The 25,923-nt window shown below is 40.2% G+C and overlaps 1 protein-coding gene across 4 annotated transcripts in view; it reads right to left on the minus strand.

The window, feature by feature from the left end:
* MCC (MCC regulator of Wnt signaling pathway) overlaps window positions 1-25,923 on the minus strand; it is a 230,373-nt gene that overhangs the window by 22,981 nt on the left and 181,469 nt on the right. For all 4 annotated transcript variants that reach the window (XM_075411845.1, XM_075411844.1, XM_075411846.1 and 1 more), the window contains 8 exons: window positions 25,407-25,613; window positions 15,120-15,266; window positions 14,705-14,794; window positions 13,871-14,019; window positions 11,989-12,129; window positions 10,105-10,205; window positions 7,291-7,474; window positions 124-358 (listed from right to left, as the gene is read on the minus strand). In XM_075411845.1, the coding sequence (XP_075267960.1) occupies window positions 124-358; window positions 7,291-7,474; window positions 10,105-10,205; window positions 11,989-12,129; window positions 13,871-14,019; window positions 14,705-14,794; window positions 15,120-15,266; window positions 25,407-25,613 (1,254 nt within the window). The remainder of the gene's footprint in view (window positions 1-123; window positions 359-7,290; window positions 7,475-10,104; window positions 10,206-11,988; window positions 12,130-13,870; window positions 14,020-14,704; window positions 14,795-15,119; window positions 15,267-25,406; window positions 25,614-25,923) is intronic.

Below are 25,923 nucleotides of genomic sequence, written 5' to 3' on the forward strand. Positions count from 1 at the left end.
CGAAGGTACCCTTTATTACCCAGTGATCATTATCAAAGCCTCCCAAATGTGTGACTGAGAATGTTTTGTAGTGCAGGGGCACTGTCAGCAGTGCAGTTAACCTGTTGGATATAAATAAAATACCTTCATTGCCATAAGTTCCTGCATCAAGACTGCATTTTCCAGGTCTAGCCTCTGGCTGTCTCCACGAGGTTTAACGTCGTAACTAAGGGGATCAATGTGGATGCTTTCCAGCTCCAGCATTGTCAGTTTCACTGCTGCCCTGTCATTTTTCAACTGCTGGATGTAATCCTTCAGCCGCTGCTCATCCTCCTTCGTAAATTCCGTATCACAACTGCTTGCAGTTGAGCTGGTAGTACTGGAAAGAGAAATAACTGTATTAAAAGCACATTTGGAGCAAAATCTGTATTTTTATATCAAGCACTCTCCCAGTACTTTATTAACACATCTGAGTCATACTTAAAAGTTCATAGAAAGGACACACATAGCGTGGACTGGACATTGCAATGCTCAGAAGATGCAGAGGGGTGTGACAAACTCAGAAAATAAATTAATTCTCTATGCTGCATGAGGAAATTGAATCACGTAACAACTTCTTTGCAAAGCCAGATATTTAGTGACATGTAAGTAAATTAGTTTCTCTGGAATGGTGTCTTCTGAAAGAAGTCTTTTTTTATGTTTGTTTTTTAAAAAAAGCTACTCATGATTTCTTAGCAATACCCTAGCAGGGCAAGCTCCCCTCTGCTGCTCAGCCCCTGAGTCTGAGTCTTCTTTGGGAAGAAGCATTTGCTAAGAATAAAGAATTGGCCCTGACCTCATTTACCACTGCTGACGGCAATACCAGTTATCTTCTCAGGTATTTTAACGGATGCTTGTATGAATCGACCTGAGCAAAATTCCAGTGGCAGATGCCAGGAGGTACCATCTTTCAATTTATGTTAAGGTGCATTCGTCAGTACATCGACATTCCTTCAGGGCTGGAGGGGTTTAAAACCAATGCATAAGTGAGCAGGATTTTTAAGAAAAAGTCATCATTAGACTTGGTGGAACTTCTCCTGTTTACAGGCATCAAGCAAATGACTGCCATTAGTCTGCCCCACGAATGTTTACACAGAGATCGCAGAAAGGGAGGACTAATGTCTTAGAGCAAGGCTGGATCATGCTGCCTACCCACCTACATGCACGCCAGTGCTGCAGGGGGCCGAGACCGATACAGCCGTAGCATTCCAGGGCTCAATATAGTTGCAATAACACTAAAAGGAAAATAAAATGTCGTGTTGTTTCTATAACCTCACTCAAAGCTGCTTGCTGTCTCCTGAGGTCCTGTAATCAGCTGCCGGGTGAAGGATAAGTCATCCATTAACTGTGCTTGTCTGGAATGCTAGATTATCTCAGTTATCAGCAGGGGAATAAATCACTTTCTGTATCAAATTGCACTGCGGTTCAACATTTTTGTAGGAAGGAAAAAAGCCCCACCCGCTACACGCTGTGAGAGTCAGGATGATGTCCTAAGATATATTATGCATGTGAAAAAGGGTAAGCCTATCAAGACAGGCTTGATTTTTCTCTTTTGTTTTGGTTCTACTTCAGCTAAAGCTACACTGATTTTTAAGTGCCCCAAATAATTGCCAATCTTCCCACAAATTCCAAGCACAGCCTTGGAGGAGGTGGAGGATTGGCAGGTCTACAAAGATTTCTCAAAACCCTTCCCTCTCATGAAATATCGCATTACAGTTCTTTATTACAGTTCTCTGTCAATTTCCCATTATTTCTTCCCTTTCTTCAGGATAATAGGTGCCATATTTATCACACCTGTAAACTGGTCTTTGCTTTTGTTTTCATCCGTTTCCATCTGCAGTGAAGCTAAAAACACCCAGTACCTTCACTACTGAGAAACACTTCCAGGTTGAAACAAATTTTTGTTCATACTTACTTCTCCATTAGAGAATCTTGAAACACTTAATAAATCTTGCTTTACCTCTCTGAAGTAGATATTGATATAAAAATCATGGGGATAGACAATTTGAGAAATACTTCACTCTGTACTGAAGTAATTTTGCAAGTTTCCTCAGCACCCAAAGACAGCAATTGCACAGATTTTCTGGATTAAATGTGAAACAGCTGTTGTTGGAGGAGGGACAGCCTACACAGGCTTCAAATCTCGGGACACAAAGAGCTCCTCTCAGTTTTCACTTGCAAAGGAAAGAAAACCTAGCTCTCCTGATGGGAACGAAACCTGAGCAAAACTGCTGAAAGTCTATTGTTATGTTGTGTTGGACGTTGTGCTCACTGGATATTCACAGATTTTGGCTCTTAAGGATCCACGGCTATGCACATGTATTTTAGGGGAGAGCAGTCCAAACTAAGGAAGGCAGTCTGGGTTTTTGCCAGTGACACTCAGCCTGCTTTTACTTCAGTCCTGGCTGCCTGCCTGCCCGCCTGTCTGCAGCTGAGTTGGCTGCTCTGGTGAGCTGCTAGCAAGCTGCTCTTCTTCTTCTTTTTTCTTTTTTTTTTTTTTTTTAAGAAGATGAGAGGAGCTTAGCGAGGAAGTTGTCTCATCCAGCAGATCAAGGGACAAGAACCTTCCCTCTCCCCCAACATTCAGCAGCAATCCCCTGACGAGAAGACTGGAAGCGGTATGGGTTGCAGAAAGCTGGGACACAAAGCCTACTTTGGACTGCCGTAAAAATGAGGCTGCAAGATGAGGGACGGAAACAGCACTGCAGTGTTTCTGAACTTCCACAGCACAGCTCTGCCAGGGTGTGTTCCCCCAAAAACCCCGCCAGACACAAACTCTCCACAGCCATAATGCTAGTCCATCACTGCTCTATTTCAGGGCCCACAGCTGGTGAGCATATGATCCCACTGCAGACATTGCTCTCCCTTCTAACAGCAATCAGGGCAAAGGAAAACAGACCGACAGTATGCGTATGTAGTATAATGCATCCATCCAAAAACCACATGAAACTGTTGCAAAAGATGTGCAGTTTCTCATTTCTCAAGCATGTAGATAAGAAGACAGAGAAAGGATCACAGTTTCATCACACCTGCAAGGAATACAACACCAATGTGCTCATTCTCACTTCTGTTGTATTCAGAACAAGCAAAGAGAAACATTTTTCCCACTCACTTCATCCCTCAAATCTTTTACAATGATGTAATGCCTGGATGATGTCAAATTAATTTTCATAAACAGCCTGTGGAAAATATGCAGGTTGGTATAGTGAAACATGCAGTTTTATTTGCTGGCATGCATGTGTGTGTTCACACGCACGTGTGTGTGTGCATAAAATGCAGTGGATGGATACAAATGAGGCTTCCAAAATGCCTCTCTGTGAGCAACTTCTGTACACTACAAAATTTTGTCCATAAAACCATGTATAAGCTTCAGTTAATCTGTTAAAAATCAAGACAATAAATAAATCTGCAATTCAGTCACGGGGCAGATAATACGAAGCTAATAGAACTAAAATAACGCTGTCGGAACTGAATCCACAAAACTTGTTTGAATGTCTGCATGCAACCTTACACTTTGAAGAATGCATTTGATACACAGCATACAAAGGACAACCATCTTCTAGGCAAACATTGCGGCTTAAGATCTGAAACTGCACAATGGCAAAATAAAATAACTTCCTGAGAAACCGAAAAACACTCCAACCAGCCAAAAGACAAACAACAATACATTTGGCTAACATCAGAACCTTTGGTGAAACCACCCTGCTTCCAGGACTAGTTCAGTCCAGCAATGAAGTGTTACATCCATAACATTAAGATGTCTGTTCGGATATTTCTAAATAACTTATTTGCACACTTCAGCCAAGATAATTCCGTCTGTCAGCTACTTATCTGAAATCTAAAGTGATTCTGATGAGAGATAGAGTCCTACATTTGGCTGAGTTCAGGTATTTTGTGATACTGAAAAGAATTCCCTTTGCATGTAAGAGACCAGATCTTTCCATCCATGAAACCAAACGTAAGGTTGGGCTTACTAACACTGCAGGGATTAAAATCCATCATTTTCACTAAGTGTTGCAATTGGAGTCCTTCTCTTTTGTTTCCTTCTTTTTAAGGTGCAGTCAGTCAAACCTTGTTGGCAATATGTATTCTGTAGTTAGCTTCTGTCCATTAAAATAATTATGACTACCAACTACGCTGCAGACCTATTTCTATTTTCTGAAAATGAATTGGCAACATTATTGTGCTGCTGCCAGACAAATGAGTTGAGATGCTTGCTATTATTTTTATTCACTTCACCAGTAACAACCTCTGTGATGCTCTTTCTTTGCATTTCATTTCTTTTCATTTCAGCTGCTCCCTTTTACAGTCTTTAACCACTTGTCACTAGTGGCTCACCAAGCGTTTATTCTCAGTAATGCGTTCAGTGATTTGACATTCAAAATCTCATTTGAAATGCCAAAGCTAAAGATGGGTCAACAATTCCATTATAAGTCCCTATTCTACAGGATTTCGAACAGCAGGGAGAATTACTCATTTGTCACAAGTCTCAGCAAAGGAGAGTTTTCATCATCCCACTACCTCTTTATTCAGCTGGTTTCAAAGGGAAAAGGTAGCAATATACATCTGCAACTAAAAGCCTCCAACACTAAAAGAGCAGTTTTGCCTATGGCAAAAGATCAGTCTTGCAGATTCAGAGTATGTTTGAGCCACATAATGTAAAAATGTTTTCATTTCAGTGCGGTGGTCCCCAAATGGTGGTTCACAGAGCACTCACTAGTGATGTGGGTTTGTTGTGCTCCTCAGTTTTATTGACTGTCAAGTTCCTTAAGACAAATAAAAAACATTAAGCCTGCAGTAACAGCTAGAAATCTGCTGTCTGCTTTCCTATCTCTACTTGGATTGCTATTGTAATGGAAAAGGAAAGGAAATAGAAACCATCAACATCAAAGAATCATAGAGGGTTGGAGGTCTGTGGCAACGGGATGTCCGTCTAGAGCAGCAGGGAGCCAAGTGACAGGGAAGCACGCATGAATGGCTTGAGAGAGCTGCCAACACAGGCAGGAGAACTCCAAAAAGCAGGCAGAGTAGGGCTCTGGAGAGTAACAAAAAGGATCCAGAATGATAGGGAGAGGAGAGTTAAGGACAAAATCTTCATTATTTTAAACCTGAGACAGAATATCCACTGATATAGAAAAGTGTGTGCCTTTTGAACCAACACAGATTTTCTATCTACGGGCTGGCACAGTGTCATGTGCCTGTAAGCTGAAGAGGGGATGCCTCTGTTTTGAGACAGGGTCCACAGGAAGGAGAAATCTGAAAACACCTCTACCACATATCACTTGAACACAACAGAAGGAAAGAAGATTTGTATTTCATGGAGCAGCTAAATTTTCAGAAAAATTTTCACTGCTATGTCTGTTTAGACAAAGATGAGTTACACTGGGCATGGGAGGAGGGGAGAGGGACAACAATGTGTAAGTGATGATCAGATCAGGTTGTCCCTATGACAAGTTCCTGACTCGCTGTGTGCCCTTCGGGTGAGTGAGAGAAGGTTTTCTGTCTCATGTTCCACATGTATCAAAGCAGATAATAATAGTTGCCTTATTCAGTACAGTATCTTGCTCCATGCCAGAAAAAATTACCTTGCAATGATAACGACTCAAGCTAAAACACCTCTCTTGCACACAGAGCACATTTACATTTCCATTTTTACTTTTCAAGGCACAGTTTATACGGAAGAAATTGAAATCCTATTCCATTTTAATCATACTCCACTGAAACTTTATCCACTCAGCCAACACGTTACGTGGACACAGACACACACCTTGCCAGCTGACCACCAAAAGTTCATGGTAAACAATGAGCATGAGGGATGATTTTTCTTCTTGAAATTGTTTTCAAGAAAAAAAAAATGACGCCTTGACTACTTACCAGATATCTCATAAGGAAGAAAAACACTGAGGTAGTTATGGACAACCGAAAATGACCCTTTCAAATAACAGAATGTAAAACAAGCTCGGCCTAGGTAGAGGTGTTGCAACGTATGGCCATTTCCAACATGTTGATGTGCAAGTGTAGATATGGAGTAAGCGCATGTAGACTGAGCCAAGTCAAGTATTTGAAACAAACAGCTCTGTGTAGCTTCTTTCCAAGGCCAGTAAGTACTGTTGGTACAATTAGCGATCAATGCGCTACTAGCACAGATGCTGCCACATTAACTTCTGAACAAAGGTGCAGCCTTCTTGGACTGAAAGCGCAGCATAAAACTTCGCTGAATAAAATGTTAAAGTTTACCTCACATTTGGACCCTGTTCCCTCAGGCTACCTTTTTGCTCACTTTTTAGCTGTTCCATGCTAGTCACATGGCAGGAAATAAGATCCTTTGGAGGAGGCATCAGCAAGAAGAGGAAATTATATAGTACTAAAATAAACTTCTAAAACTGTCAAAAAATGACAGCATTTGAATAAAGAACTGGCTCAAAAACTGAATTAAAATGAAGTTCTAGAGTGAATCTGAGAAACCAAAATAACTTTTAAAAAGAAAAACGTTCATCTATATTTATCCAGGATGCTTGCCAAATTCATATCCATACACAAGCACAAATATTCACTGCACAGAGTACAATTACACTGCAGGCAGGCAATGACTCAAAATGAAGCTACTAGCAGATGTATCTGAAGTGAAACACTTCTGCAAGAACAGCTCGTTTAAGTTTCATTATTTTATAGGTCTTCAGAGAAACTGCAATATCCAGCCTTTCCTGGAAGAATTCACTCCGTCTGTCATGATGATCATTTGCCACTCCACGTGTGAAAGAATAGCATGGGAAGGAAGAATTTGGAGCAGGGCAAAGGGGAATGAGAAGGGAAAGGTAATGGTTTAAAACAAAATGGCTGGATTCGCAACATTTTGAGAATAATTCCTGAGCACTCCAAAATGCTGAAGGAAGCATACTTCTGATCTCAGGTTCTTGGTATATCTGTGCTGTCTGCATACAACAGATGATATGAATGAGAAGTACATGATCTGAGTTCGAGTAAAACCGCAAGAAAGTCACTGAAGTAAAACAAACATAATGGTTCTGCCCTTTATGAGGAAGAACAAAGTTCAGAGTCACCCATTTGCACCAAATTTATACAAAACCCTTCCTGGCTGGAGTTGCTCAGAGTCTAAAGACAATTAGACCACTGAGGCATGGTGACTTCTAAATCAAAGAAAAAATCCAGTGGACTGAGGTGAGTGAGATAGTTCAGCAAATAAAATACAACATACCTTTTGGTCTGAAATCAAACACTTGGGGATCAGGAGAGCAGATGGGTTGCAGTTACCTTGTGTGGCTGTTGGATGACAGGCTTTCCCAGGGCTGCACGCTACAGCCAGTGATTGCATAGGCTCCCCCGCAGCTCCCGTCTAGTTTCATCAGCAAGGCTTTTGCTGCGTTCTCAGCTGTCTTCCTGCAGTCATGAGCTCTCTTAAGCATCTGGGTGACGTTTTCATCACCTGTCTGGTCCCCTAGTTTTCAAGCAAACAATCTGTTTCAGAGCTTTGAGAAGGGTGACAGAAATTAAGGCAAGAGTAGAGATGCTTTAACACGCTCTTAGTTTATACCAAGATGATGACAATAAATTACCTATCTGTGATGTAAAAGCAACTTCACTTCTGTGTGAGCGTCAGTGATAACTGGGCTACTGGCCTGAATGCTTCTCCCTCCCAACCACAAGCTCCAGGTACTTGCTGCTCCAAGTATACATCTTAAGTGATGTTTTACCTTAGCTAGCTTGCCTGTTTGTAAGGGTGTGCACTGTGCATTACGATTAGTTTAGGATGCTCAAATTAATAATACAATGGAAAAATCTCAGCCTGAATCGCAAGTCTTACTCCAGTCAGTCCAGTGCTGTTTCAGTGTGGTCATTTCCAGTGCTTCTTCTCACAAGCACCTTTACCTCAAGCCTAATGGTTTGCCAGAACACCTTATTACAGGTTACCTTTCCAGCTGGAAGAATTGCCTTACTGCTTAGAAGCAGCCTTTCAAAGTTTACAGTCATGCATACTAAACCAAAAGAAAACTAGCACTGGTGTTTATTAATTTGCTGTAACTTCTAGTGGTTATGTAGCGTCTATGCAGCTGGTAAGCGATCCTTCAGCAGAGGCAGGACAGAAACGACCACTGTCACTATTCTTGTAGTCCTAACACCAGCTGTAGTCAAATCATTAAAGTAAGACACATTAGTGGCTACAGTGAAAGTCTGAACAAAGCTACAATATACTCACACTTTATCCAACACAATGCAAAGATGTCAGAGAGGATAAAAAAACCAGTTTGCTCTAGGTCAGGCTTTCACTTCATCCTTATTCGCGTCAAAGAGCAATTACGTATACTTCACACTTGCTAAGCGAGTGCATGCACCAGAAATAACATTAATGTGGAAGAAAGGAAGGGAGAATGTTCTGTTAAGAGCAGCTGGATGTGCTCAGCTCTAAGTGATGCAGAAGCAACTTTCATGAATTTTCCACTCACAGATGTTGATATAAAACTTTAGTGGTCTTCAAACCAAATATCTGCTAATTTATCTAGGTGTTTTAATCAAATTTCATGGTGAAGTAAAGGTGCGTGAACCAAACACAACTTCCTCCAAGCTGTGTTATATAATGGGAAATTGGCACTGTTTCTATCACTGGGCTGTAACTGTTAATACCATAATTAAGAGCTGTAGATAGACACCTATATAAAAGCTAAACTATACTCTCTTTCATAAAATGCATGTGAGGTGAAACCCTGCTTAAACCCAAAGTACTTCTCCCTTCTAAGATTTCTTTCTGCCACCTATGTGAACAGAAAATCCAAGACTAAATTCACTTCTGCTGGCCACCGACCTCTGCCAGCAAGCAAAGCTCCCTAGTGCATCATGGAAAGGAATGACCAGAGTCTGGAAGAAAGGTGGGTGAAAATCTCAGGCACCCACTCTAACTTTTAGTATACGGCACACACTGCATATGCCAAGACAGGTACACAAGGGCCTGATCATAGCACTGGGAGAGAAACAAAATAAGGGGCATGGTTTGCAGGATAGTAACTGTGGGCTGAGAGCATCTAGTCATCTGAAACAAGAGGCGGACCATGTCAGTCCTTGGCTCTAAAGCCAGATGGTCACTCTGCCTCTGAAAGCTTTCTGTCCACATTTCAGTGATTCCCAAGAAGCTAGTGCTGCAATACTGTCTCAGCCAGGCAGTTACTATGTCTCAGCACAGCATGAAGAGCTATTCTCTCTCTGAAGGTTTCTCCTCTTTCTACCTGAGTATTACTAGGGCTACCTTCTCATATCAATAAAAGAAACAGGACTATAAAACATAGGACTATAAAACTCAGATTAATGTATGTTCATTGTGTAAATGCCTCTTTCTATGAGAAAAGTGGAGCCAGCAGCAACATCAAGCTCCAAACACTTCTGAACTGTACCTATGATAGTGGGTTATTCCATTACTCAGTGAGCAGCATAGTAAAAATAAGAGCACCTACCCACAAGATTTACCATCCACAATGTAAGAAAAACCCAGAACATATATGATAATATCCCCAACAACACAGTAAAAGATAAGATAGAATGTTTTAAAATTTCAGAGCAAAGGTAAAATGTGGAGTGAAAAAACACAGCCATTTTAAAATGTTTTTTGGTAACTACTCAATGCTACCTTTGTATTGTCTTAATCCCAGTTTTTCATAGACTATACTCAACTTCTGGGGGGGGGGTGTCAATGTTGCTGGTTCAAACAAAATCTGTACTTGCAGTTACCACAGCTGTACGGCCCTAAGCCACATATGCTCATGAGTATTGTTTAACAATTCCACTCTGTACAGTTGCATGCCTGTAGCAGCCTCACCACTGCCAGAATAGGCATCCCCTTGTGATAGTATACGTAGGTTAATTTAAATTGCTGGTGAATTCCATGATTTAATTCCAGTCTCTCTTTTTCTTGTCCCCTATATTTTGGGTGTATAAAATGATTTAATTAGTTAAAAACAAGATAAGACCGAGCAGCATTCTTTAGTGATGGGTCATGAGATGACTCACTGTTCCAACTAACTCTAATGCTAACTGACATGCAAAAAAAAAAGAAAAAAAAGTGATTCATTGACATCTTACCAACAGAACCAACACCTGCAGCTCTGAACTGCCCAAGAATGAGACTCTGCTCACTTTCTGCCAATGCCAACAGGAGTTCATATGCTTCTATGCACTGTTCACTGAAAGAGAAGACAAACCACAGAAAACAAAAGTCACACAAAACGTATCTGCAGTTTAGAGGGGCAGAATACCTGCAAAAGCAACAAAAAAAAGAGGTAGCTGACAAACTGCATGACTCTCTACTACTTGTCTAGCAGCAGGATTATTCAACGACATAACACATGTAGCTTCTATCACAGAATTCAACAGTGTCTCCTTCCTTATGATGGTCCCAGGTTGGCCTCAAATAATGAAACAAAGCAGAACAGAAGAGAATGACCTGATGTGAAGCGAGCTCCAGAAGCATGTCTGGAACAGTCAACAATACAAATGGTGGTCAACATGATCCCTTTGAGCAACTTTTTTCATGCCTTCTTACTGCACAAAATACTGTATTCTGTACTTTACTATTTAACTATACCATGCAAAGTATAGGAAGAAGAAAAGCAAAGATAAGAAAAGTACTTCTTGCTCTGTCCTAGCTGTAAGACTTTCCTCCTCACAACACAACAGCTTCTACATACAGTTGTGAGTCACTTGTTCCTGTTATATTCTAATGTTTTTGAAAATATAGACTTTAATATACCTATTTGCAATTTACATTTCCTTGTAATTTTCTCAAGGCTGATAGTAACAGTACACATTCTTTAAACGGCACACAATTTGTCTTCAGACCACAACCGCCTGTTCCAGATTAGCTGTAGTTAAAGGGTTTAAATTACATCATCTTTTCATGCATAGTTTAAAGTAAATTTAGATACCAAATACCAAGCCATTCATCCACAATTCCAACTGATGTACTATAAAGTCACTCTGAACTATGTGAAGTACAAAGCTACTCTTCGGTCCACTGGTCTTGTGAGAGGTGCCAGCCTAATATAGAGAACCTGTATCTTAAGCTTGGATGCAGCAGAGACAGTTCAAGCTGATACGCAATCCCTAACTCAAATGTTAATTCAGTATTTAAAAATGAAAAGATAAATCTGTATATTTCTATTAGATTGAGTTCACTACTGCTGGTGAACTAGGATTGCAGTGCACTTGTATCAGTAACTTCAGTTCTGTAGTTTGTGAAGTAGTTTTGTTGTAAAACAGGGTGCATGGTGTGATGTATAGAGGGGCTACATGTTGTACAGGAGGTGTACATGATGCATAAGAACGATAGGGAATTTCACAAAGATTTAGCAGAAAACAAAGGACTGACAATCAGAGGGCTCAGGCAAGAATGCACCAAAGGACATGTAACAAGCACAGCCTAAAAAAGTGTAGATAAACCAGCAGACACCAAGATCCGGAGAAATCCACAAACTTCTCAGTGAGCCAACTCATGACCATATATGGGAGGAAAGACTCCGAATTCATGGAAAGGACACTAAGAAGTACCACTTCTACAGCCACAAGGGACCACCAGAGATCGCTGAGGACCCCATGGAAGCCCCAAAGACCCTGGCCGCGTGCATAATGACTATGAAAATATGATAATTAGTTCCAGGAAACAATAAATGTGTATGAACATTCTGGGAAACTTAATGCACATGCATGTAACAGGGTGATATAAGCTTGGGGTGAGGCAACATATGGCATGCACGTTAGGAGGAGCGATCACCCGTGCATCCGGTGCTGTAATAAAGAATGGCTGCTTTTTAATGCTGCATTGGTGTTAAGGAGTTTTACTCCCAATTTCGGTGACAGTTTAACCAAAGGGGCATTTTTTCAGGGAGGAAACAAAAAGTCACAGACTTCTATCCAGTCTCCCCTGCCCCCTCTTCTTGTTTCTGAGACACGTTCTGTGTAGGTACATACCTGTACTGCAATGCAAGCCTGAGGGCTGTGGCATTGGACTCGTACTTCCCAACAAGCATGCTCATCCTCTCCGCGTTGCTCTTGCACTCTTCCAGTGTTATCGTCAACAAGTCGTTCTGCGATTTCAAGTGCTCGATACGGCTGTAGAAAAGGAAGTAATTTGCAACCTTCAAGCTTAGCTTGCAGACACTGTCCTGAAAACTCTAGAACAATCAACATTTAAAACAACAAATACCATTTGGTCTACACAAGGTTTTTAAAGGAAAATGGCAAAATCTATCGGTTCTATGCCCCATATCAAGAGCCAAGAGGACAGTAATTTCTCTTAGCACAGCCTCTTCTCCTTCTCCTCTCCTTCCCATAAAATGCAATCATAACCCTGTGCAACAGCAGCAAGCAGAAAGCTGTACCCTTATTTCGCAGCCACAAGACTGCGCAGGACAGTTTCATATTAACCTTTCACTTAATTTTTCTGCCTCCGTTCCTCACTTTCTGCTGGCATGTTTGTTTCTTGTTTTAAGTGGCATATTCATTAGTGCACTGTGTGGGTGCGTGTAGGCGTCATGCAGCTGCATAAACGCCCCCTTTCTTTGGAACATCCAGAACAACCGTTTCACTTGAAGCAATATCTTAGTTGTGATTAGAGAGGTAACTTCCAAAATATGAATGAAGTTTCAGTGAGGCAATGAAATCTCCAAAACTTCTGGCAAGAGTCAAACAGCAGCTTGTATCAGAACTTAACTGTAATATTCTTCTCAACGAGGTTAACTCTGAATCTGAAAATGAGGCTTCAGGGTATCAGTATTACTGTTTATTCTCGCTGCTGACAACTGCACTATGCATCAATGTACTACGCCTAATCGTAAGAGCTGGACATACACCAAAAGCAGGCAGGGAAATTATTTCAAAATTTGGACAGGTAGCTCATGAAGAAATCAATGCCATCCAAAACTCTAAAATTACCGACTTGTTAACAAACACAAGAAGAACAAGGGCTAGTACACCATTTATTCAACAATCAGAGTAAAGCCCTGGCTTCCCCAGCTGCTAGAACTCTCAGATGCTTCACCTCCCACATCTTCTTTGACACCTCATGATATCCTTGATATCCTCATGGATACATGCTGTCAAAGCATAATTACGCAGTGCACAGAAAAAAAGAAAAAAACAGGCTCACATTTTGCAGCACTACAAAAACATGAGCTGCAAATAAAAGAGATATTGTACTGATCAGACTAAGTTTGAGATAGCCGTGGGGAAGAGAGCACTTGGAAGGAAACATGCTGAGACACAATTCTCATGTTCCTGATCCGCATTTTTAATTTTATGTGCAAAGATGACATGAAGCATTAGTTTTGATAGAGCTTGTTGAAGGATAACACCAGCAGTATTTTAACTGTAAGCTGTAATCTTTCTTGTGCAAACAGAATTCTATTTACTGGTATATATGCCACACCGCCATACATCAGTACATTCATTGATACAGTTAATGCTATAATGCTGTTTCGTCACGACAAAAGAAAGCAAGCTAATTCCATAATGATGGAGAGCAAGTTATGGGAATCCTTATCTCTAGCAGTGACGTGTCTTATGAAAAAGATGCCATGTCTACTTGGTCAGCCATAGAGAAGCACACTCTACAGTGCAAACGGTCACAGGTGAAGGTGCTGTGCTGATCTAATAATGCATGACCAAACTGTCACATTAACAGAAGCAATCCTTAGTGTACAATTCCATCTTTTCTTCATCAACCACATTCCACGTTTTTTTGCAGCTGTCACAGTTGAGCTGGGACAGAACTAAGAAATATTTAAAAAGAATAAAAAAGTAGTAACTTTAACAAAGTTAATAGCAGACAACACACTTGAGCATATTACCTTACCTATTTAACCTCTCAGTCTCTACTTCAAACTCTCGGATTTTACTTTCAGAGATAGCAGACCCATGTGAATAAAGAGTCTGGAAGATTTCCTGGATGTTTGAGCAGTCTTGGAGGGAATGTGCCAAATGTTCAGCCACAGTACTAGACACCTGCAGAGGGCAGTTAATAGATTATTGTGAATAGATAACCACTGGATTCCTCCCACAGGCAGTCTGCATTGAGAGCTGCATTTGCTTGCACGAACTCACTTCAAGGCATTCATTATTCAGCTTTTGCTATGAATTTTACATTGAATAGAACATCTAAATGTTTCCACTTTAAGAAGCTATTTTGATTTGATTTAAAATTCACCAAAGGGTGAAGCCCACTATTTCATCATGCATTTAAAAAGCCTAGTGTGTAAGTCATTTGGTTTCTCGAAAGCTTAGTGAAAGGTCAGAGGTAAGTTCTTCAGTGAAACAAATACTAACACCCAGTAACAGCAGCATTATGGACTTACATTGGCACTACAAAGCAGAACCCAGTTATTTGTTGATTGGAAGTTGTGAAATGCAACTGAATAATCTTTTCTTGAAGAATAACATTTTGGAGGAATTGGCTCAAAAATTATCCTCTTGAAGGGACTCAAAGAATGATTTCTAACCCCCAGTTATGAGAAAATGAGATCTTAATACTGGGCGAAATATTCTCTGTTGAAATATTTTTCTCAAAATAACTCTTTAAGTATTTTCAGTTAGCTCATATATTAATTTAGTAAGAAAACAATGCTGCTTTTAATGGAACACTGGTCATCTTCAGAAGGTATCATGCATGCACATAATTATTATTCCTTACCCCTATGCTGCTGATTTCTGATCCTAAGACAGGTCTATCAGATGATGAAGACTCTGATCTCGTCTTTGACAACTTCACTCTTTCAGCAATCTGCAAGTCGGAATGCTGCACAGGTTACACAGGAACCCGCACTCCATAAAGATTACAGAAAATGCATTTGTTCACTAGCTACCCTTGCAAACGTGAAGTGCGCTACTGTAAAATTGACACCTGAGTTCTAATCAAGAGAATTACAATCATTAGCGCTTAATTCCTTTCTGCAGCTCCAGTTCACCAGCCTGCTTCGGACCTCAGAAAACTCTCTGGGGATTCCAGTTATCTCCCAGTTAATCCTGTGCTTGCACAACAGCTGTGCAGAATGAAGCCTGCTTCTCCCAGGTAATAAGAAGCATTACTGCAACACACAACAACTCACCTTGGCTATGGGAATGTCATTGCTACTGCTGCTTGTGCTCAGCTCTCCCGTGCTGGGGTTAATGGGTCGGTTGGCAGAAGTGAGACGACTTGGGCTGGACTGGCCTGTTGCCTGCACACTTTGCAAACGTGTTTGCAGTTCCCGAACCTACAATAAAACAAAACACTCTGTTTTTTCCACTCTTTTTGTTTAAATAGTTTGGAGATTTTCTCATTGTCTAGCCATGCCTAGTTGCTTCTGGCTTGAGCATAGGTGTATTTTGTCCCACGGTGGCCCTGAAGCTTTCACATGGAGAGCAGACGAATGGAGGTTGTCTTAAAATTCCATTGTTGTCTAGCTTTTTTTAACTGTTTGCAATGTCGAAATGTGCAAATGTAATACTGTAAGGTAATTACTCAAAGTTTCAGCATGTTTTATATAATGCCTTCAGTACAGTTGTACTATAGGTATGGAAAGTACTCTCTCTGGGGTAAAGCTAATGCTTCAGTTTAAGATTACGATGCCTAAACAAATCAAATGAAGATTCTGCTGTTAATGGAAAGCTCCAGTGTTGAAAGAACTCTGCACTTCAATACATTTCACAGGAAGACTTTGTCAAACTGAAAGGTCAAAGAAATTAAAAAGTTAATCATGCTTTCAAAACTACAGTTAAGTAAAGCCACCATATAGTGAGTAACGTATAGACAAGAAAATGCCAGTGAAGTGCCCAAAACACCAGTCTGCAGAAGCTCTCTGTAAATATACACTGCAAATACTGCACAGTGCTCATAACACACCAGATACTGATGTCCAAAGATTTTCAGGACTACAGAGTAAAAAAAAAAACAAAAAAAACTCTGTAGGAGCCAAACTATAGCCAAGCTGAAGATTATAGTGTTTACCTTGGAATAATTCTTAACAAAGAATAAATGGTCTGCTTAACACAACAATTACGCCACAAGGTGAAGTGACAGATCTCATTTTTCCCAGAGAATCTCAAACAAAGAGTGTGAGACAAGAGAAGGGGGAGGAAACCATCTGAAAAGGAACCTTCCCTGAATATAGAATGTTTACTTTAATATGCAAGTTTCTATGCCAATTTTGTTGGAACAGTCCATCTGCAAAACAGAACTGATGAAATGTTACCATAAGTCCAGTGACACAAAACTTGAGTCCATTTGACATCCCCCTGCAGCACGAAATGCAACTCTGATTCCTGTTCTCTGGAACAAGGTGGGATTTTATACTAAATGCAATGCATTTGTACAAAGAAGTGATTAAGCAAGCTGAAATTCCTTGGTAAAAAAATACCAAAATTAAAGTTGCATTAAAGCTTACGCCTTCTTCAGCTGTAGGCTCACCAAGCGCACGGTCAGTGCTTTAGCAATCTCTGCCTGAAGAAGAGGCAGTCAGCATGTCCTCTGCACAACACATACAGATCCCTTCAATCTACCGCACCAGTGAAAGAGTTCAAGCTGGAACTCCCTCCAGTCACCAAAGCAGTATCCTATGCCTCCTGAGATCCCCTACAGTCTGCCTCTTCTTCTTTGAAGAGTACTCCTGCCTCTCCCTCACTTGTATGAAAACTGAAGGTCAGGTTGCCTGAGGACTTACTGTCAAAATAACAGAATTTTTAGGTATGTGCAAATGGCAAGAAAGAAAAAAACCTGTGTGCCTTACATAACAGAGCAGAACAACTGCATGTTACTAATAAAAAGCTGTAGGTGGCAACAATAACATCACAAAAATGCTAACTGCACTCATAACTTCCCTGTTCAGTTGTGGAGGAGTGCTACACCTTAAACAAAATGAATCCACACAACTCTGTTGGTGTCTCCGTTAAAAAAAAAGAGAAAAGATAAAGTACATAAAACCTCAAATCAAATCCCCAATGTTCAAAGTAACTTGCTGAAAAGATGGATATGGGTGCTTGCCCCAGAACTACACATCTTAGCTGTAACTACATCATGAAGTTAACTGGGCAGTGTGTATAAAGTGCACATTCATAGCGTGTATCTTCCACATACTTGCAGCTGAGGCCTCCTTTGTTCATACAGACATATATAATTTCAACATGGGTATTGCTGCACTAATGCAAACCTTAAGGGCAGAAGTGCTCTACTGATGCAAACCAATCATTTCAGCCTGCTGATATGCATAAAACTGAAATAAACCACGTATGCACGTTTCTGCTTGCAGATGTGGAATGCTAGTGCAGATAGGATTTGTACTGTGGCATAAACACTGGAAAAAATAGCAACCTCAAAAGTTCATTAAATCAAAATCACATTTATTACTATTTCTTTCAACTTGGGATGTTCCAAACTTAATTCCCCAAGTGCTTAAGCCACAGCTTTGTTTAAAAGCAAACAAACAAGAAAACCGTTAGGGGTGTATTCTTCATAAAATCAAATCCCTGTCTCAATGTCTGATTCAAAAAATTGCTAAGATATTCACCTATGCCCAGAAGCTAGTCCTGGAAGATTTCAGTCCAAAAGCAAGTTAACGTTCTAAGTTTAAGCGCAACCAGGAAACAGAGTGCTGAAGTTGTTTAAAGGGCTAAGCATTCATTGACTCCATAGTTTAAAACCACCTTATGTAAGGACAATATTTTATAAAACTTTAATGCAGATAGGTTTCCTTTAGTCTATGTTTTTTTACTGAGCAGCGACTACTGGCCATGATTACAACACCAATTATTCTTAATGATCTGTAAAACAACATTAGCAACATAAAGAAAAAAGAACACCGCTAAGACCGTAGCCAGGCAAAGCTTTGCTCAGGAAAGCATTTATGAAAGAAAAGTCATAGCACAGCACAGTTATCAATCTATGCAAGTCACTGCTTTAATACTGTATCATAAAAGCAACCACAACTTAAAGACATTCTCTGCTTATTCATGCTTCTTGATGTATTTACTGATTCAGGCCCTCATTTGAGAAACTGCATGCTGAATTAATTGCTATAAATAACTGCACAAACTTAAACAACACTGAGCACTGGATGGTAATTCTGAGCAGGATAACAGGGCAAGTTTGTGTGACCTGTAAAATCACCGATCTCACAATTCACACATTCACCAAGCCAGAATCTCGTGACTGGGTTGCCCACCCACCAGACTGCCCAGAGACAGCTTAGGTAACTATTTCTGGTCACCTAAATCTCCACCATAAAGAGAGCTGTATATACTATCTCCTCAGAAAGTACTTTTCCACACTAGCAGTAATTCTACAGGAAAAATAAAGGAAGACCAATGAACAGGAATCAAGAAAAAAAGTGTTCAGAAGAGCCAGTTTCTTTTCTGGATTGGTGAATGCATGTGTTATGAAAGGACTACTAAAAAGTATTATCAAAAACTGTCTGAAACTCTGCTGAATACTTCTACCAGTCTCAAGTGTCATTACCAATGTAATACAAATTACTCTAAAGGTTCCATTTATTAGTAGAATGAAGGTAAGTGCAGTAATGCACATGAGACACAACAAACACTTGGAAGTGGGAGAGAAAGCAAGGACAGATCTTACAGGAAATGGATGACAAAATTGGCACAACCCAATGGCTGAAGGCAAGTAAAGAAACAAAATTAAAAAAGTTCCACTGAAAAACAGAAAAGTGTGGATTTGTGAGTTGAGGATGAGTAACAAAGATGGATTTAAAGAAAGATTTCTTCAGCCCTCGCATCATAGTAGTTTAAAGATGGAAACATCCATAAGAGTACAAAATTTGCCATAAAGTCCTAAGATTCTAAATTGACATGGAAAGTGGCTGACAGGCAGATCTAATGATATGATCAGAAAAAAAAAAGAGGTGAGAACAGATGGGAAAAAGGAGAAATCCAGGGAAATATCTGTGAAATCCACAATTAAAAAAAGAAAAGAGCAAAGATCCTCTAAACAGCTGGAGGAAGTCCAAAGAATTACAGAAGCAAAGAAGTGCTGGAACCTTGGGAAGAGCAGGATCAGGAGCATTAAGTGAGACACACAGCAATAGAGCCATCAGATTTCAGAGCAATGGATGCCAAGACAAGTCAGGAGCAAATGGACATTCTCAAGTTATTAATATAAACTTTAATAACTGGAAATTTTATTTATTAATATTTGATGTTTAGCAATATGACCCAATTGTTTAGCTGCATTTCTAATTTTTTGCTTTGAATGTTAAGAATTGGAGTAGGAAATAGGCAAAAATAAAGCATAACTTCTCACGGGTACCTTAAGAACTAAATAAAAAGACAACCAGTGTAGAAAAGAAAAGGGGATGACACACTACAGTAATGTTGGATTTATGAAAGACTTCATAAGTGATTAATAGGCATCATGGATATGTTTGTACAAATGAATAGTGAGTTATAGAAAATACTTCAGTGGAATACGCTCATTATCTATAATCATGAATCTAAGAATGTTTTCACTCTTTGTATTTTACATATACATACTCACAGCTACACAATTAGTTAACATACCATAAATACAAAAACACAGCTACAAACTGCCTGGTTTTGTCACTGATTTCTGCATTCAAAGGACACCTGATGCTTTTGTTCCTAAACCAGTTTCAAATAAGGGGCATGCCTGTGATTCTTTTCTTTCTACCCTACGTGTGACCTGTTTCTTCATGCAGTGTCTTTGAACCCTTCAAGTAGCAACATTTTTTCCCATCATTTTAATACCACTTAATTTTTTTTTCCCCTGTTTTACAGAGGAGGAAGATGAAGTACCACAGGAAGTGAATACACCTCTCCCACTTTCTAATTTATTCATGCATACTGCAAATCTGCGGAGGGAGAGATGGAAAATGAAATACCAGTGTGACAATTTAAACTGCCCTGAGTGGTGAAGGCCATTCCCAGCCTAAAGCACCCCTCACCTTTCAATCAGACCTAGTGGTGATTATTTTCAGCCAGATAATTTTCAGTCCCTCTTAAATTGGGAGCACCAGAGCTAACAAGGTCTGATTTCCCGCAGATTGTCTGTTGTGGTTGACTGAGTATGGTAAAGACGTCTTTCCTGGTATTTACAAGGGCCATTTCCTCAATGAATTCTCTGGAGCTCAACGAGCTTAGACCTGAACTCACCAGTTCAAAGGAGGTATTTACAGAATCTCTCTCCTCTGCTAAGATGTCTGCTTAACAAATATGTAAGAACTTAACTGTCACTAGGAACGCTATTCCTCTGGCAGATCTGAAAATCAATCTGCAGTTTGAACAATTATTTTGAGGAATGAGAAAGGGAACAACACACAGACGCCACAAGCTATGGGAGAACAGGGATGCTGCTGGGGTTTACACATATGGCCTTCTTAAGTAGCAGGAGAGGCTACAGTGCACTGAGTGATACCAGATACGTTTCTAAGCAAGTGCTCCTCCGCTTTTCACACCTTTCAGACAGAAGTCCCTGACAAAGTGCTCCATGTGGAAAGATTTGGGTGCTGTACCTCTATAAAGAACACAAGGCAGTGAAAACCAAGGATGTGGCAGGATGTGGCATAGGAGGTGAAGCGTAGATTCCCTAAGAGTTCTGAGCACAACCAAAGTGTTCTGACACTGGCTAGCACACAGCAGAAACAAACACAAGTGAGGGCAGTAAGCCTATCTTTGGCTTTTTCTCATTTAATTTCAGATTAATCACTAAGCATTTGCATACAAGCTTGGAAACAGAAGCAAAGCTCTAGTTCATTAACAGCTAAGCAGAGTTAATGCTGCATAAGCAAATACCATGCAGCTGAGCGAGACAGAGAATGGAAACAGCTTTTGGCTGCTACCTCAGGTTTCTCGTGCGCACCAAGAGACAAGGAGACAGAGCAGTTCAAGGATCATTTTAAGCGGTGCAAGCTGATAATCATCTCTAAAGGCCCGTAACATCTCAGTGTGCTCCAGCAATCCAGAACAATACTTTCTAATCCCAACATGAATGACGCCAAAACAAGGACAGTGGAGCAGCTCGTGCCAGCTCTGTGTCATCTGAGAGCAGTGTGGGCTCTAGTATGCCTGTGAGGCCACGGACCTGCCTCCTGCTGTGGCTTGGGTACGTTTCAACTCCTCGCAAGAACAGGGTGTTCTGGGAGAGCTCTAACGCTAAAATGAAGTTTCTTGGAGTGGGGGCAATGGGGGCAGCTGGAAGGATCACACATTAAAATGGCACTTTTCTACTCCTCTGCAGATTACGTTTAAAGTCTTAAGTCAAAGACAGGCAAAATATTAAGTCTGATTTTTCTGCTGGTCAGTTTGGTGAATTCAGCTGAGTTTGGAGCAGATGCAGAATAATCCTCACAACTAAAAGTATGTGATTAATTGAACAAGTTGACATATGGTTTATGCAGAGAACTGATTTAACAGACTTCCAGAGCTGGAACCACCTTTTCACTTTAGACTTAGTTCTTCAGAACAGCCTTAGGAAAACCCGAACACTGTCCACACTCGCTGCTTCTTACGCCAAGCGGCTGCTTGGAACTGTGCTGAGGCACTACTCATCTGGCAGCTTGCATTGGCAATAACTGAGAAAAAACACGTCTCACTGTGTAGTCATGATCGAGTTTATGTGCTGTATCAGCACTGCTCGTCTCACTCCCTTGGTGGATACAAGAGATTTTGTGTAATGCAAATATGACCTCTTCTACTACTATTTAAGCCTGTTATTACATACAGCAGTTGTAAATAGTGCTGACCTGGTTACAGCCTTGTTCTCATGTAATAATAATAATATTAATCCCATGAACTGGTATGGAAGTTCCGCAGCATCTTGTCTGTATGACTGGATTCAAGATTGTGGTCAGCTATGTACAAGCAGTTTCTAATGCACTGACTGGCACAGATGTAAATAGATTTTGTTTTTAATAAAGCAGTATCATACAAAGGTAAAATAAACCTTCACGTTAGAAAATTAGCTTCTGCACTGCGGGCATCCTACAGAAATAAGCGATTACCTCATTTATTAATGACCTGTGAGAAACAAACTCCATATGTATGTTGTTTCTTAGCTACTGTTCTTGAAAGTGGCTCAATCTGTAAACTGAGCACAGTAAATACCTAATTAAATTAAATCTCCAACAAGCCTGAGAAAAATGTATTGAAAGCACTCTGCTTGATTACTGACATTGGTCTAAAGTATCAGACCTATTGATCTGGTCAACCTCAAGCTTATTCACTTCACCCAATTTAATTTGAGAAGAACAATAACTAAATTTTAGTTGGATCTCCTTTGCCGCTCTCCAGGGAAATAATCTGAAGTGGCTCTGAGTTCAGGTGGCACACAGAAAATATTTAACAGGTCAAAGAAAACATTTATTTTGTTGCAAGTATGGGCACAAAGTTACAAGAAAAATGCAAATATGGTTTCCAGTGCAACAATTACGTAGTGTTTCTGACAGGGTCATAAGCCATGAACAAACATCTCTGGTGGGGGCAATAAACCAATTGCTCTGCAAGTTCAGGATGATATTAAAAATCATATTTCAACAAAGTCCTCTGTAGGTGCAAATTAAATGAAAACAACTGAAAAAACCACCTGCCAGGAGTACCAGAATATAGAAGCTACTTCATTTTGTTCCGCTCTGTGCCAGTCCAGCATTAACCCATCATCCACTGAGCAAGACATCCATCTAATCTTCCCAAGAAGAATTTCCTTAATTAAAGAAGAATGAACATTTAAACTGGCTTGCTGTACACGAAAGACAGCTCACAGTCTTTACAAAGGAATTCAAGATTTACCCGCTCCATGGTCAGTGGTCTGAACACAATTCAGTTCAGTAATGTCCCACTGCTGCTGTGACTGACAACTGCTCAAGCCACTTACATGAAACAACTTGATGACCTCAATTTTGTTTCCACCAGAGATGCTTCCACAACAGAGAGACATCAGTAACACATGCAGCACCCTTGCTAACAGTTCCAATAGACATGCCAGCAATTACTAGATCAGCATGATTAGCAAACTATCCTTTCAGTCCCAGGCCCTGCCTATACCAAGGAAACCATGAAAAACATTCAGTAACACAGCCAGTACTTGTGTGGCTCCACAAATGCTTGGTTCACTGGGGATACCAACGTAGGCTGACCGAGTCAAGCAGTATGCACACACAGAGAAATAAATGGCATTTTCCTCATCATCTAATTCAACCCTCTGCTACTGCTGGCAGCCAGACAAAACATAACAGTTCTATGCAGAGATACTAAGGCTAGCTTTAGAATTAATGCAGCTGTATTAACTGGGCCAATTAGAAGTACATTTTTTTGCTTTCCTTTAGATACGATCCTAATGTAACAATCTTGGTTTTAACAGGTATCCTTGCATAGTCATACTTCTCATTACACAAACATAACTTCAATATTTTAAAGCTCCATTTTCAAAGTAGTTAGTCAGCAGTCTTACTCCTTACTATTTCTTCAGAATCACAATTCTCTTGTCTGCTAGGCACCTCATAATCTAATTTCTGGCCTAATATAGCCACGAGTGGTTTATATTTATCTGTTCTTGTTCCAGTTTTGTCCCTACGTTTGAACAGCCATTAGGTCCCATTCTTACTCTTGCTCCAGTACTTGTAAAGAGAAATCAGATTCAGATTTTGCTTTGCCAAGTTGAACAGGACAATGTCATTAAGTCACTTCTCCAAGTAAGTCTCCCATTTTTCTGACCATCTTGTACACCTTTTTTTGACAATTTGAACTGAACCTTTTCAAGCATAAGAGATAAGAACTATGTATAACATTCCAGATCAGATTTCACCACTCTTTATACAGTCTCTCCAATCCCTACTGGAAATAACTTATCTGGTACATTGTAGGATTGAATTTGCCACCATGCATCAACAGCTCAGCTGAGCTGATCCCTGGGAGTACAAACACCAATCCTTTCTCCTTTTCTGCTTTTTAACTGCGGAGCTCCTGGCTGTCAGCATAAATTCTTGTTACCAATATCTTAAGCACCTTAAATTGCATTCCATACCTGTCAAAATTTAACCCTTTTTCTATTAATTCTGTCCTCAAGGCCATCTATTATTTTCTTGTCTGATATCCCAATATCGATCTGTATCATATGTAGTGTCATTATCTGCATTCGTGTAAGCAACTATCACCAGCACATGCTTCTATTCTCTGTCGCCTTCCTCCGCCTCAATCCTGCAATAACTCACCAGGTGCATAAATGCTGCTTCTGTAGTTCACAGGGTAGTACTGCCTCTGTTTAAAAACAAGTGTCACTATAAAACCAGTCCAAAAACTTCAGGACTGAAAATGACTTACACTTACGGTATATAATAAAGCTAAATTTTACAAAGGAAAATTTGTAGTGGTCTTGTTTTATATGAAACAGGAAAATTTGTGGTGGTCTTGTTTTATATGATAGCAGATTACTGTTCCTCCCTCCTCACACATAGCTTTCAGTGTTATGAGGGGCTACAGAATTTTGCAAAGGTAATTTGTGGCTTGATGTATGAAGATTGGAAGTCTCGCACAACGCAGCTCCATGCTAAAATGATACAGTCACTACAGAACAATGTTGTTTTAGAAACACAATATCTACTCAAAAGGTCAATCTGCTGCTAGTAGGTGAAGAGCAACTCTTCCAACAATTTTACCAAGATACACCGGTCTAAACTGTCGCTCAAATTCAACACGAACTTGAAACTGCCTGTTTTAAAACCAAAATTATTTCATATCTAGCCAGAACTCTGCAGATTTAACAGGGACAAAGTTTACAAATTTTAAAAGTAACAGAGATTGAGGTCACGTTCTCTTGGATCTTTCATCTTTGTTGTGAACAAATTTCCAGGTTTCTTTTTTTACTTTGGACTCTACACAAAGCACAAGGCCTTTATCTGACCTTGCAGCATCATAAAATGCAGACAGGGAAGTAGGACATGGCTGGGACTACTCATTGTTCAGTTCTAAGAATTATTACCCACTGACAGGAGTCCTGCTCTGTTTCTTTCTCCTAATCACAAATTGAATTCCCACCAAAAACAAAGAAATATTTGTTGTTTAAAGGAAAAAAAATGCCCCACAGGAAGATTCACTAAATGAACATCTGCTTTCTCTACAGGCAAGTTACACACGCTTCCTTGGAGATGAGTATCAGGTTTTCTGTTAAGACACGATCTCTAACATCAGGTTGTTGCACACCGTGGCTATTCATCACACACTCTTTTTCAATTATGTTCAGGTTTGTCCTAGTTCTGTAAATTGTACAGCTCAGCTTTAAAAACAAGAAGCCCTACAGCTAGTACAGGAAGCGACATTAAAGAGAAGCTTGTTCTGGTGGCAAAATTATGCAGGCTAGGGGGAATAAAAAGCCATCATCTATGCAGCAGCCTTACCCTTCTACGCAGTCTGTCCCTTTCTTCACGAATGGCATTCATGGTGGCCTTGGTCCTGTTCAGCTCCTCCTCTTTGCTACACAGCATGGCCGTGAGGCTCTCATTCTCTTCCCGCAAGCCAGCTAGCTCCTTTTCCCATCGAGATCTCTCTTCAGATAGGTTTGGATAAAGGTCACGTCCCAGTACACCCTCAATCTCTTCTACAGTCTGCAAAAATACAGTCATCAAAAACCAGAAAGAAGCAGAGAAAGATGATTGAACAAGATTAATGGTACACAGGAGAGAAATGTGTAACAGGCAACTATATATACACTTATCTGTACACTTCCAGCCCCACAACACCATTAGTGTGCTTCTTTTGTTCGATAAGTAATATCAAACAAAATTATTTCTTATTTTGTTTGATAGTTTGACCATTTTATTAAAATATTTCATACTGACCAACACCAAAGCAGATGGATGTTTTACACACAAACAAAACATGTCACCCGTGAGTGACAGCAATCCCACTAGTTTC

Source organism: Opisthocomus hoazin, chromosome Z, assembly GCF_030867145.1.
Source record: "Opisthocomus hoazin isolate bOpiHoa1 chromosome Z, bOpiHoa1.hap1, whole genome shotgun sequence".
Lineage (NCBI taxonomy): Eukaryota > Metazoa > Chordata > Aves > Opisthocomiformes > Opisthocomidae > Opisthocomus > Opisthocomus hoazin.